The sequence below is a fragment of the Pelobates fuscus genome, chromosome 1 (assembly GCF_036172605.1).
Source record: "Pelobates fuscus isolate aPelFus1 chromosome 1, aPelFus1.pri, whole genome shotgun sequence".
Classification (NCBI taxonomy): domain Eukaryota; kingdom Metazoa; phylum Chordata; class Amphibia; order Anura; family Pelobatidae; genus Pelobates; species Pelobates fuscus.
Genome location: NC_086317.1, coordinates 413,454,565 through 413,469,574, shown reverse-complemented (window position 1 = coordinate 413,469,574; position 15,010 = coordinate 413,454,565). Strand labels below are relative to the sequence as shown.

At 33.8% G+C, this 15,010-nt stretch overlaps 2 protein-coding genes across 5 annotated transcripts in view; both read left to right on the top strand.

Annotated features, from left to right (window-relative positions):
* Positions 1-15,010, top strand: part of HOXC10 (homeobox C10) — a 158,727-nt gene that overhangs the window by 37,559 nt on the left and 106,158 nt on the right. Inside the window, exons 1-2 of one of the 3 annotated variants that reach the window (XR_010084253.1) lie at positions 1,423-1,744; positions 1,890-1,993. The exons of 1 other annotated variant lie outside the window; for it this stretch is intronic. The gene's annotated coding sequence lies outside the window, so the exon portion shown is untranslated. Of the gene's footprint in view, positions 1-1,422; positions 1,745-1,869; positions 1,994-15,010 lie in introns of those variants that run through there. One more of the 3 variants, XR_010084247.1, reaches the window with a different exon arrangement.
* Positions 11,627-14,142, top strand: HOXC6 (homeobox C6). 2 transcript variants are annotated; one of them, XM_063444808.1, is made up of 2 exons: positions 11,627-12,201; positions 13,069-14,142. In XM_063444808.1, the coding sequence occupies exons 1-2, from the start codon at positions 11,802-11,804 to the stop codon at positions 13,392-13,394; spliced, it is 726 nt and encodes a 241-aa protein (XP_063300878.1). In that variant the 5' UTR covers positions 11,627-11,801; the 3' UTR covers positions 13,395-14,142. The 2 variants fall into 2 exon arrangements, with proteins under 2 accessions (XP_063300878.1, XP_063300879.1); XM_063444809.1 differs by having other exon boundaries at positions 11,630-12,201; positions 13,093-14,142.

The following is a 15,010-nucleotide window of genomic DNA, read 5'->3' as shown; positions in this document are numbered from 1 at the left end:
TTTGTTAATTATATATTCAGTATGTCAAAAACGTATATTAAAAGTACTCACGAGATACTTTTGAATGTCATTAGTATCCACAAAGTTTCAAGTTGTAATCAATATATCTAGAAGAAGGTTGAGAGTGTATATGGGAAAAACTAGGAATATATAATAACTATATCAAAATGTTAGTTTAATCTATTGCTATACAGCAATATGGCCTTCACTGTGGACCTCTTTAAGGCTGTTTGGTTGTATTCACCAAATCACATAGGGCGGAACAATAAAGTTCAGCAAATGAACAAAAGTATATTTAAATTTGAAAAAAAAAAAAAAAAAAACAACAACAATTAAGGAAAATGATTTGTATTGTAATAACTACAAATAAAGGTAAGGCCACAAAAAAGCGACAACAATATATATATATATATATATATATATATATATATATATATATATGTATTTATTTATTTTTTTATGGTGTTGTCGTCTTTTTTGTGGCCTTACTTATATTTTTTATATATATTTATAGTGTATATGCATAAACACATATATGTTAAAATTTAGTGTTGTCGCCTTTTTTTTTACTATATATATATCTTTATATATACACTATGAACTAGTGCGTATCTCTATTATATTATATACTATATATCTTGTACTATGTATTTTATGTTTGTGTAAGATTCTTGCATGACATTTTTTTTTACTGTATTAATTTAAACAAGTTGCACACCACACATTCACAGAATTAGTTCAACAAACAGTGTAATGAGCAATACATTGAATTATGTTAAAGCGAATGATAATAATACATTTAGGAGTTAGATGCCATTTTTGCAATTCATATTCAGTTAATTGGCAAATCCATAGATGCCTATATTCAGCTGTTTATTTTTATTATCTCTTGAGACATGGCATACACTCATTTTCTTATCTATTTATTTATTTGTGTGTGACTTGTGTGTAAATAAAATTATTTTTATTTATTTTTGTAACTTTAATGATATATATTTTATGTATATTTACTATATATCTATATATATTATATATTATATGGCCGCTTGAGGGTTACGGAGAAGCCAAAATCTGGTCTGGTATAAGCTCCAACATTTTAAAAGGCCTTAAAAGAAAAAAAAAAAACCTTGAAAAAAATCCTAATTACTTTATTAATTAAAACCCATAAGCTTACACCAGCTCTGATTTGATCCTCAGGAAGCTGAGACTCCTAGGATTAATTAGTAAAATTAGAAATAAGTGTAAAGGTAAGAAAAAAACATCAAATAATAAAAATATTGGGTAATATGGCGTCAAGAAAAGACATTTGCACACGCCACAAAATCCACTGCATTCTTGGTTGTTTGCAGAAAATTTACAGCTGAGCAATAAAAGTTTACGACTGAATCACAAGTTGGATTGGCCACAGGAAGTCATGTGGACTCTCCATGAACGTGAACTTTTTATTGTGGTTTCTCTTCTGAGTATTTCTCTCTGCTCCTTGCTATTACAGTCCGCCCAGAGCCAGGGAAAGGGCTTTTCATCCTATCTGATTTTTAAATCTATTTTTGATCATCTAAATATTCCTTTTTCCTTTTTCTTTTCTTTTCCCTTTTTGGGGGACTGGTGGAACACTTGCTTCGCTTAGAGGCATTTTGGAACTGAATTTACAGCACCTTTTGGTCGCCTCCCCCAATTCCACCCCTAGGGGCAAAAGGCACTACGTTTCGTTTGGAGAAAGCAAAGAATAAGAGAGCGCCGAGTTGTAAATACCTTTTTTTTTTGTTTTTTTTTCCCTTCTCTGGTTTGACTTCCCTGCTGTAGAAGCAGAGGATCGCTCCTCTCCCCACCTTTCTTTATCCTATTTTTTATTTATTTATTTATTTTTAGCCTGTTATGTTTTCTTCAAGCTCCACACAGCATCACCGGATCAGACAGAGAGAGAGAGAGAGAAAGAGAGAGGGAGAGAGGAAGAGAGAGAAAAGAGAGAGTGTGACAGAGAGTGGCTGCCTCGGTAAGTGATCTCTTATTGGTTAAAATATCTAGCTAATGGTCCATAGCGATGGGTGGTAAGGAAATTAGACTGAACGTTCTATTGTAGAATCTTGTTGGCAAAATATTGTGATATGGTAGATCTGCAGGAATAGGTTATTAAAGTGCAAGCTGGGAGTTATTTTTTTCCCTCTATGTGATGTCATTGGCTTTTTAAATTTTTTTTTATTTTTTTTTACACAACGACAGTGTAGGATACTAAGATTAAATCGCTCCTTGCTTGTCAATTCCCCCCCAATGTTGTAAGGCTGCTGTACAAGGTCTGAGGGCCTTACAAAAAGGGGTGTGATGCAAGACAGAACGAAAGAGAGAGAGAAAGGGAGAGAAGATCCGCAAAGGAATTGAGGTCGGAAGCTTAAAAAAAACTGTATGATGATGTTGAGGATAGGAAGAAGAATGAGAACTTTTTTTTTTTTTTTTAATTCTGTAAGAGTAAGGTTGAACTGAGCATGCGCAGTAAGGGCAGTGCCACTATATCCAGAACTGTATGCCAAGCTAGGTCTTTCTGGGTTATTATGTAATTGGAATGAGATTCTAGTTTGTATTTTTTAAATAGGTTTATTTATTCTGAGAAGAGGTTAAACAGTGACAAGAGTTGTGTTATTAACCACTGCTGTACTAGAAATGGATTTTAAGATTTGAAAATACATATATATATATATATATATTTAATGCTATTTCTTAATTAAGACTCCCTATCCATGATAAAATGATATGTTTTATTCTTCATACATCAATATAACATGCTTTTTATACATTATTTTATCATAGTGTGCATGTGTAGTATTTACTATCTTTGTGAGTTCTGATTTTATCTAGGAAGTGATACAGTTTACAAGTCTAGTTGAAATCCTTTATTTGTTTTATTTTCATGTGTAGCTGATTTTATCTTTACTTACAGTTTAGTAGCAACAATATAAATGCATATAGACTTTTGATATTGTTGTAACATTATTTTAGGTCTAATATTATTAAGGTATATTTGAAATAAATACTGTGTGGATTGCTTTTACTACACTCGTGTTAATCTTGCATTTGTGAGAAAATATGTGTTTCTAAATTTACAGATATTAAATGGAGTACACACACACACACACACACACTCAGACAAACACACACACACACACAAACAAATCTATATTGAACTTAATATCTAATTAAATTACAATTTAAATACACATGGTTTGCAATATGTGACTCGTTCATATGACCCTAATGCTACTGAGTGTTTATTTAACCTACTTATTTGATGCTTGAGGTTTATTGCCACACCCAAGCTTAATTAAATCGAAATGTACTTTTAGAAGCTGAAAAGCCATGTGAGAGCTTTTTTCTTTAAACAAAATGCAGACAGACTCTGTTTGGCCTAACAGTGTATCCCATGTTTTCAATTATTTAGAGACTGCAAGTAAATATACACGGTCGATTTGTGTGTATTTCTGTTTGCCTGCTGTCGATATTTATTTGGGGGCCATCTGGATTAACAGTGAAATGGATGCTTCCCCAGCAGACCTTGTCTGCCTGCAATCCCAGCCAGTTTTATGGCTGTCCTGGCCATAAAGACACATACCAACAGATCTTTTTAGGAGATGTTGGTCAATACTAGCCATTGCGCCATTGTTCTATTCCTTAGCCACAAACGGATATGGTCTAGCCTCAGAATTGTCCCTGCAATGCTTGTGGAAATGCATTCCTGTTAACCCTTTCAGTGACGGGCTGAGAGGATTGTCCTTTTGAGGTTTAAAGCAGAAAGTAGTCTAGATTTGCTCCTGGGTTTCCTACTCCCCGTGTGATCTGTGTGTCTGAGTTACTCCTGGGTTTGAATCTCCAGTAATTTGAGGCCTATGTGGCTTGGAATCTCTAGGCTTTGTTTCAATGTATCAATTTCTCTGTGTTTCCATCTGTGGCAAACATACAGACACAGGAATTTTATATAAATAATCTATCTGTCATCCAAACCTCTGGCTGCTTTCACAAATAAACCCTTGGAGTAAATTGCTAGAAAGCAAATGAGTTTAATAAGGGCAGCATAGATCGAGTTATTCAGCCTATTTATAGAGCAATACGATAGACATTTCCAATTCCTTGGGGGGGAGCGGGGAAGCTTGTATCCACCTGCTATAAACTTGAATTTTACATTATTTTAAATACAGGGCAGAAAAAAACTAAAACCGCTTAATATCTAAACACAATATTTATTTGTTTGCGTTAGAATACTGGAAACCTGTAAACTCTCAGGCCTATTTACTAAACAGCGAACTGCAATGAACACAACACATTTCAAATTTAGATTAAAATAGCCACGCTGTTTCTCATACCTTAGCTGAACACCTTTTACGAATCAAACACTTTTTTTGCCTAAATTTTACAATTCGAGTTTCAGTTCACGATATTTCGCTGTTTAGTGAATAAACACCTCTAGAACGTTAACTAACGAATTGTAGTTACCGGTACCTGAGAATTGACTAGAGAACATTAGGCCAACACAGAGTAGATGGGAAATTCATTTCAACTACAGGTTAGGGATATCATTTTTTAAACATCACTAGTTTGGCCTCAAATTTACAAATAAAGTTTTTTTTATATCAAAACCCTGTTATAAATAGGCCCTATTATCCTTTTTATCAGTATCTTATTATTTAATGTTAGCGTTGCTAATGCCATCGCTATTTTATCATTTATCATCATTTATACTTTTTATCAGGTATAGAACAAAAAAACAATATATGTATATATTGTTTATTTATTTGATATATACAATAAATAATTTGTTTTATATCTATTATACACACACACACACACACACACACAAAATATATTTTTATAAACACAGATCTGCACTATATATATATATATAGTGATTTTATAAAAATGTGTTTACTATATATATATACACATAGCGCAGGTTAGTTGAATGTATTTATTTTTGTTATTGTTTTATTGTGGTTGATGCAATGGGCACGCTGTCTGTGTTGTTTGTGTTGCTTTTTGGAAAGACATTGGTACAATAGAATTTTTCCTTGTTGCTACAAATCTATATTGAGAAGGAAAAACGTTTCAGGTGTCCATTTATTATAAAGCAGTTTTATGATATTCGAATATATTTCAGGAGGAGCCCTGTGTTAGATTGTTTTTACAGATACAAAGAGCAAAAAAAAAAAAAAAAAAAAACAGAAAGTGGTGTTAAATATTCTCTGTGTCTATAAATATTTGATGCCTTCTCGATGTATGTGTTCATTTTGTTATTTGGACTGGCAGTAAAACGTTCAAACGCTAAAATAAGAAGGTATTTATTGAAGTGAGCATTGAGTTAATAAGAAAATGAAAGCGTCTTTGCGTCTGTTCACATTGCATATTTATTGAGCAGATTCTGGTGCTTATTCCCTCGGTTTAATCCGGTTTTTAAATTTACAGTTGTACTTTGTAATTGTATAAATACAGTAATAACAATAAAACCACAATATGGAAAATGATGACTTCGAATGGATTTTTGTTTTGTTGTTCAAACGTGGATTACACATTCTGGTTTTATTATAGCAGCCAGTATCACATTGTAAAAGGTAACATAGGGGTCAGGATACATAAAATGAACGTATATTGCTAAGCTATTATATGGGAATGGCCTAGTCTCACTGCATTTTGAGCTTATATGTGTTAAAATGCTCAAATTTCATTAACCCTTTCAGTGTCAGAAGGCCTTGCAAATTATTAAACAAATATTTAAAACAGAAAGGGCCCTGTGTACCCATTTCCCCCCTATTTAATTTTTTTTTTCTGTCATATAAGTTGTTTCTGTGAAGGCTTAAACCCAGTTTAAGGTTGTTGCCACAAGTGGTTTTTTTTCCATATAAGACTTGATTGTGGCTCCTGCCTTGAAGTAGTTATAGTGCAAACTGGTGATATTTAATTCGCCCTGCAATAAAATTGGTTTACTGTTCGTGGGCTCCTTTGTTTACTTGTTTGTATACTGCCACCAAGTGACCGAAAGCTGTCAAACCATCGCACACTGTCTGAACTGGTCAAGATGAGCCTGTGCTAGACCTTAGGGGGGAGTAAATGTAATCAATTGAGAAGGTAATTCTTTGATGCTTTTAAATGCATTTTTTTTATGTGTGAAGTTTGGTTTACCATAGAATCTGTGAATTGTTTTTTATTACTGATGGGCAGTGATATAGAACCAGGGATTTGTGTATATGGAACAATTACAGCCATGCAGTACACACATAGATAGCCACTGTAGCAGCCTCTCCCAAAACCTAGCAGTAACATGCAGCACACACAGGAACTACACCCAGTGCAAAGCGTAGTTTATTTTAGAATACAATGTTGTCACATCACAGTTAGGTTAGAAATCAAGACACATAAAAATGATGTAGCGTTTGAAATGGTGCATTTAATATATGATTTTCGTTGTGTTCAAAGCATCACGTTAAGAGATCCACTTAAGGTAACACACTGTTTTGTTTTATTAAATAAATCTTCCCAGTAATCTGATATGAGACAGCAGTTTGCAAGCCTGTAAACACGTTGAATAAAGCCCCTTAAGGTTAATGGTTGTGCAATTTTTCATTGTGAGGTTATGTTTTCATATTTAATAACGTTTTGACAATGGCTTTTTGGTGAAACTAATCAAAGAAGGATCGCTTTGTGTCAATGGCCATGGGTGTGCTTGATGCTATTCACAGTAAATAATCACGATATATGCATATTGATTGCAAATTCAGATTTTTCAATGCTTGTTACAATTTTTAATGAAGGACAAAAATAATTCAAATATGCTGATTTTTTAATATTCATATATACATATTGGGGCTGCAATTGCATTAAATGTACGGTTTTCAAAAGACAATCTGGTAATTTAGAAAGAGGAAGATTAAATATTACACAAAACCACAAGTTCGAATTTCCTAATGAGAAGTTATAGGTGAAGAACATTTTTCTTTTTTTTTTCTAAATACTTTTAGAGTGCACTGTCTTCATCCTTGGGGAAAATTCGATTCCACTGACTTGTGTAGAACAGACATGAAGTTCTTTACTTTCAAATGACGTCATAGTTATATCACAATCTAAAAATAAATAGATACACCGGAAATATTACTTCAGGTTACTTTAGGTTCTACATTTACACATTACTCGATTCATAAAACAAGTAGGTTTTGCAAAATATTCAGAAATTGACAGAAACGTATAGTTTTGAATAGGTAAAATCTCACTAGTTACGACTCCAAATTTCGACAAAAACAAAAGTATAAACTCCCAAGTGCTATGGAATGCAGTATGTGCCTAGATGTAACAAAAAGCTAAAGTTTAAAAATATATATTTCAACAGAAATTCTGTCAAGATTGATTTAGGCAGAATAACAGAATATTTGATGTTTTTTTTATTTTATTTTTTTCATTCTGCTTGTTGAAACTTTTTGCATTGTTCTTCATACTGATTGATGTAGTGTTGCATATTTTGATATTATAATATTGCTGTTTACAATGCTCGAAGGGAAAGTTGTTTATATTGTGTCTTTATGTTGCATTTTTTCCTGGCTCTCATCTGTATCCCTAAATTACATAACAAGTCAGTAAACAATCAACTTGTGAAAGTAAAATTCTGCCCCTCAACTTTCTGTCAGTCCAAGCCCCATTAATTTGCAGGTATGTGTTTATGTGAGCTTGCTTTACGGCAATAATTATTACATTCTTGTAACCTGACTGCTACTTTCTGTTCGCGAATCGCACACATTGTATTAAAAATGACAACAATCTCACAAATAGTTTTAGAAATACGATGTAACCCGTCCTCCTCCAGTTTGGGATTCTTCACTGCGTTTCTCTCTCCTATCTCCATTTAACTATTTACAAACAGTTATAAAAATACATTTAAAAAAACAATATTTTTTTTTGGCATCTGGCCATCAAAGAGTTTTTATATATATATTGATCTTCACTTACCCCATATGTCCCGGAAATCAAATAAGCCCTGTCTGTGACTGATATCAAAGTATTATTGAATGAGATTAATTATCAGTGGCCCAGTGAAGCTGGACTACAGTCAACGAATTGAAACCTTAAATGAATAACACGCATATCATTGGTTATAGCGCAAAGTATGATCATAAATAAATAAAATGTATTTGAGTCAGATAGCCAGATAGGTAATAAATTGCATATATAAATTAAAAAGGTGAAGGGGAAAAGTACTTAGTCTTTATATCCCAAGTATGTGATGTCCAGCATTTCAGCTCAGTATTAATTACAAATACATATTTATCTCCCCTCCTGATCGTAGACAAATGTGCATTTATGTGGCTTAGAAGTTGTGTATTGATATTATAGCAGATATCTGGGGCGCCTATAAACACCAGACACTCAATGAGTCTGTAAAGGTTGTCAGACATCCCCTGCCAGTGTGCAGGGCACAATTAAACATTTCATTAGATTGCAAAGAGGCGTTGTGTTTATTGCAATTCCAATAAGCAGGGTAGTGTTGAAATTAAACGTATATAGATGGCAAATAATCACAATCATTCGTTTGTTGGTGCAGAAGTGGGGGCTCAGGGGGTTTAGGGATTTTAATAACACTGATGTTAAGTGATGAAATATATTTTGACAGAAGCCACTGAAATCCAAAGCTTTGCTTTGCCCATAAAAAAAATATATATCGGTGCTGTTTCCTTTCCCTTAATTGGGAAGGATATAGAAAACACGTGTGTGAAGGCAATTATTTTAAGGTGTTCTATTCTATCAGTTAATCAATCCGCTAATTATAGAATTAAAAAAATACAATCGTCTATTCTGCAGTATTTGTATGTATGGATGCAGGTGTGTGAAAAATGAATGGAATTTATTGAAACAGTTTATTCATTAGAAACGTTTTACCTGTAACTCGTGGCCTAGGATATAAGATACTGTACGGTTTGTTACACTGGCTGTTTTGTGGTATGTAGAACTAAACACACAAGTCACGATTCTATTTGTATCATAAACATCTGTTCTTGTAAAATATACTGAGTTTACATAATTGTGCTGGGATTTCATTTAAGGAAAATACCTCACAGGCAATTACCTTGTAGTGAATGTAACTTTATTTTAGTTAGAAAAAGACATGTTTTCAGAAAATAAAATCTCATTTTTAAAACTATTTATTGGCCAACCACAAAGACCGCCCTGTCAACTTTCACCAGGCTGATGGGTTTTTAAAAATTCTTCCTTAAATTGCTGCTCTGAAAATTCACTAACAATGACTTTCCTTTTGTTAAAGCGAGTTGGAAGTTGAAGCCGGTTTTCTACCCACCATAAATCGACTATTGCTTTAAGGATTGCCCTTTTGCTTATTCTAGTAATAAAACACTTAACTTTCCTTACAAATAGAAGCACAAAACTGCCTCACTGAAATCTTTGAAATACCGATGTCTTGCCCCAAAATAATCCCAAACATTCCCAGGAAGATTGACATATGGGACAAACCAAATTTTTTTCCCCCAAAATGTTAGAACAACAGATAGGTAACATTGTTACATTCCTTTAATATCATAACACTGACAGGGGGCAGATGGGGTGGCTGAGGGGGACCTTTTGGATTTTAAACCACATCCCAATCATACTCCACAATAAATAAGAGATAAGCTGATAAGTGGGCAATGAAATAGGACTCTTCAAAAGATATCAAACGTTTTATAGCCATCTTAAGGGGATTTAGTGTGATATTAAACTATATCATCACACCAAGCTGTCATGACATCAATGTGTGTATGTTTGAATGTATGTAAACATACAAGTAATATATCTATATATGTATCTATCTATCCTATCTATACATTTATAAATATACAAAAACACACATATATCTATATAAACTTGCATCATGTAAACACCCTTAGTTCTATGAAGCTATATACCTGTGAATGTGTGCATGCATGTGTTTACATATATACTACAATGTATGAACATGCGATTTACTGTGTTAAAAATAAATGTTGCATGGTTGCTTGAATATAGCAAGTTTTATCTGAAATACATCAATTAGATCGCTATCCCTGATTGAAAGAAATATAATTACATCCTCAATCACATCAGACAGAGAAACATTAACGCCCAAGGTCTATGTGTCTAACAAAGAATTCGAATCTTTCCAATGAGATATGGAACTATTATTGTTGCTTTGTATTTGTAGTATCCTTACTTGTATCCTGGGTGTCCCACACTGTCCCAGTGTAATCCCACACTCAGATGGTTTCTTTATTTTGGTTTAAACTTTATTTTTTGGTGCTGGCTGCACTCAGGGGACTGTTAGTGTTAAAGCAGAGCAATAAACGACCCCTTTTCGTCTGTTCTCGTTTTTATGGCTTAACAGCCAGAATTTCGCTTTGTTGCTCTCAGGAAAAAGATCGTAAAATTCTACAGCATCCGGGTTGTTTCCCAGCCTTGATAAAATATGGCTTTGTGTAACTTTTAGAAACTGTGACTTTTTAGGAGCAGAAAAAAAGGGATGGATCTTCTAAGAACAACATGAAAACTATCACTAGTCTCTTATGTGAAATTACAGACTTTAAGAGCATGATGTTCACTTGTAAATAACACAAGCTGTTTATTCAGTTTAATGCCATTTGTTTGGGATATATATATTTGAATTTCATAAATAAGGTGATTCTAAGCATTATCGAATAAAATAATCACCTATTTTAAATCACAACCTCAAGACCCCTGTCAAGTTTAAGAGAGCCCCCCTTTTTTGCCTGTGATCTTCCTTACACAAAACCCCACTTGCACATCATATTATTTAACGATTAATTTACTAAACAGAGTTATTTATGAAATATTAAAGAACGCACTGGCTATGGCACAACTAATTATTCCTATTGTTTACGTTTTCAAAAAACACACTTCAGTAGCCACGTTGATCATTTAAAAACAAATAAATATAAAAGTATATAGGCGTTTCCCGTGTAAAACAGATAATGTAAATATTAACATGCACATAAATATTATGGACACTACTAAAGTACAGGCAATGGGCTGAACTACAACAACAGATGCGTTTGCATTAATTGTTGGATAAAGCAATATCTCAATTATTGTTCTCACGCTTCACCTATTATGATTACAACATTCAGGCTTTGCATGTTTATAAAAAAAAAATAATAATTTACTATAAATTTAATACCTTAAGTGTCCTATAGAGGCTCAGATCTTTCATTAGCTTGAATATTAGTATATTAATACATATATGTGTGTGACTATGTGACTTTATGTGTATATGTTATGTACAGAGGTATTATATTTTTGTTAGCACACATTCCTTTGCTTGCTCTGATGCTTGGGATCTAGGGGTAGGTGTCTGCAAAATTCCAAACGCCTGTTTTGCATACATTAGATATTACTAGGGACAATGTAAGAATGCTATCAGAATAAAATGCAAATTGAATAAAACAGGGCTGTACTCCTGGGACATCCTTCCCAAAATAAAATTTATATATATATATTTTTTTTTTCATTATTAATTTTTTCCCCCCTCTCCCTCATTCCTAAAACTAATTTAATATTTCCACTGCAAGACTTAGTTTGAATGTATACTTTCAACTAGGGAATCAACACACTAGCAAAAACCAATTTTTTCCTTTCTTGACATCTCGCTTCCTATTGGCTCCAAGGAGGTCAGCTGACTTTGTCATTTTGTCTGTCCTGGAGTGGAGCCGTCCCTATAACAATCTAGTTCAGACTACAAACTGGAGCGAGAAATAAATATTAAAGAAATCTTACAGGCAGGTAAAGCAGAAGATATGAATTCCTATTTCACGAATCCTTCTTTATCCTGCCATTTAGCCAGTGGCCAAGAGGTCATTCCAAATGTGGCCCTTAATTCAACTGCCTATGACCCTGTTAGGCATTTTTCAACTTATGGGGCTGCGGTTGCTCAAAATAGGATCTACTCCTCTCCATTCTATACCCCGCAAGATAATGTGGTTTTTAGCTCCAGTCGAAGTCCTTATGAGTATGGATCTAATGCATTTTATCAGGACAAGGATATGCTAACTAGCTGCAGACAGAACTCAATGGGACACAATACACAGACTTCAATTGCACAGGATTTTAACAGTGATCAGACCAGAGCCACTGCACAGGATCAGAAAACTAGCATTCAGATCTACCCGTGGATGCAACGCATGAATTCTCATAGTGGTAAGTTTTACAGCTTGGAGATATAAATTAAATAAACTCAGCCATTTTTACGATCGCCTCCCCTAGCAGAACAGGCTCTGCTCCTTTTTTTATGGCCCTCATAAAAGTCATAAAGTAGCTCCTTTCACAGTTTCCGTTACAGGCCTTTTATTTGTTAAGTTGTTGCAAAGCAAATCTGTCTTGTTATGTTCTTTCTAATTAAAAGACGTTGAGAGTGTAAAATATCTGTAATAAAGTTCAACGAGTATTTTTATTTAATTTTTTTAATATATATATTTTTTGTCAATTTTAATTTATTAAGGGGTAAGGCAGTAGTGAAGAGTTAGGTAAAATAATATATGTATATATATATATATATACACAGATAATAGATGTCTCTTTAAAGGGACCTTTAAATGGAAAATGAATAGGTGTGGTGGCATTATTATAATTGTTATTATTATATTTTAGTAATTTTATGAGTCAGGAAAAATAAGGTTGTTAGACAATGTCATTATGTGAAAGGTGCTCTAATTAAATAAATGGTCGGTTTTTGTTTTTTTTAATTAATTAAGAGCAGCATCTTAACAAGCAACCTTTTTATTTTCATTGTGCATAATAAATATGGCTAATTATAATAAATGCATTAATTAACTCTAAGTTTTTTCATATATGTATTTATATATACACATACATAATTCTTATATATACATACATTATCTGAGTTAATTAATATTTGGGGGATAGGGCGATGTATTGTGTGAAATATTTGCCCCTTTTTGGGTTAAGGGGGTGCCCATGGCAGCAGCAGGGTAATGGGGGGCTTGGAGAAATTTTGATAGTTATGTTGTGTTATATATTTTTTCTTTTCTCACTAATTATTTTCAGTCTGTCTTGTGTCTGAATCCCTAGGGGTGGGCTATGGAACGGATAGAAGGAGAGGTCGCCAGATCTACTCTCGCTACCAAACCCTTGAACTGGAGAAAGAATTTCACTTCAATCGCTATCTGACCAGGCGCAGGAGGATTGAGATCGCCAATGCACTATGCTTAACGGAGCGTCAAATCAAAATCTGGTTTCAGAACAGGAGAATGAAATGGAAAAAAGAGAGTAACCTAACTTCAACCCTGTCTGGGGGCAGTGGTGGAGCTGATAGCCTGGCCGGGGGTAAGGAGGAGAAACGAGAAGAGACAGAAGAACAACCCAAAGAATGAAAGGGGGTACCTCCAGTCATGAGCCCCCTCTGTCCCCCCTGTCTGTACTCCCCCACCTTCCTTGGGCTGGCAGCAGTGCAATGGATGGGCTGCATGGTGGGACTTAACCTGATCAACACAACATCTCTTTCCAGAGCCAAAAGTGGACTATATACATTGACAGAAACAAACACACCGTGCATTGTGATAGCTTTTTTTGGCCAGCCAAATATTCTCTGTGTTCCTATGGCTGTGAGTCTGTATGTCATGATTCTACACCAACTTTTGACTAAAGACTGTGTTTTCAGAGTCACACATTTCCCTGTAAACAAAACATTTGCCTGCAACAAAGGGACAAGCCTTTGCCAGACTTTGCCTGTGTGTGTATGTATTGAAGGGACAGAGACCCTGCACAAAATGAAATTTCAACAGAAGTCAAGCACTCCCTAAGATATATCCCTTGTCTTCTGATCCATATGCCTTTGCCACTTTAATGGCAAAGAAATCCTCCCTCCTCCTTCCTTCAAGAAATAGCCTGGCTGTGTTTAAAATCCATACTTTTGGGTCATCTCCCATGCTCCATACTGTGACAGATGTGTGGACTTTTATTTCTCAATGTGATCGTGGTGTCAGTATTTATAAATTTCTGTTAGCACTGCAATGTTCAATAAAATAAAAATGTAGCAAGTTAAATGAAATTCCATAGCTGTAGAATATGGTTCCAATTGTGTTTCACTGATTATGTATAAAGGTCACGTCCTATGGACAAACTGTTGAGTATTTAATAAAATTGATATTATTTTTAATGGTGAGATGTATTATTATTTTCCTCGCACCTGGTTTTGTAAACACTAAACAAACGCAGCTCACATAGAACTTCCCCTTGGTCATTCACAAAAGTCAGAATTTTCTCAAATGCACCTCATCCTTCTACACAACCTTCCTATTGTTATTTTATGACATGATAGAACAATCAAGCTGTATTCTTCATCCACCTAACTTCCTGAGCAAGACCAAGAGCCTAAAAGCACAGCACAGACTATCCCAACACTCATTCCTCTCCCAGCCAGCATAGATCAGAAGAAATTATAAAATGTAATATTAAAAAGAATTCTTCACAATCTTGGTAAGAACAACACAATGCACTACAGAGCAAAATAGCTGCAAATAATGCACACCGACACACCGACACAGAGAGCAAAACAAAACAAGGATGAAAACAAGCACACATAAAAAAAAATTACAAAATAAATAAATAAGTAAAACATTATAAACATTATATTTATTATATATACATGTAAATATATTTTTATATATACATGTATATATTATATTCACTATAAATCACTCCTAGTTATTTCTCTCTTTCTCTCTATATATAAAATAATAATCATAAATAATATACTTAAAGCTTACTGTAAAACACATCCATTTGCACTATATTATTAAACAGTAGCATTTGACAATAGACAAAGTTAAACGAATCGTATCCTGCAAATATTAGGTAACATTATTATCTAGCCATTTATTTCCCTTCCTGTAAATACATTGTAGCAAAACTAAGAGATTCCACGTTAGAGTTCATTTTTTATCTATAAATGCAGGGAAGTGCTAATTTACAAAACAATAAATAAAAA

Bases quoted from the DNA above. Each gene is read 5' to 3' on its own strand.
- HOXC6 (XM_063444808.1), top strand. From the start codon at position 11,802: ATGAATTCCTATTTCACGAATCCTTCTTTATCCTGCCATTTAGCCAGT. The intron at 12,202-13,068 runs GTAAGTTTTACA...AATTATTTTCAG, and splicing joins ACGCATGAATTCTCATAGTG to TCTGTCTTGTGTCTGAATCC.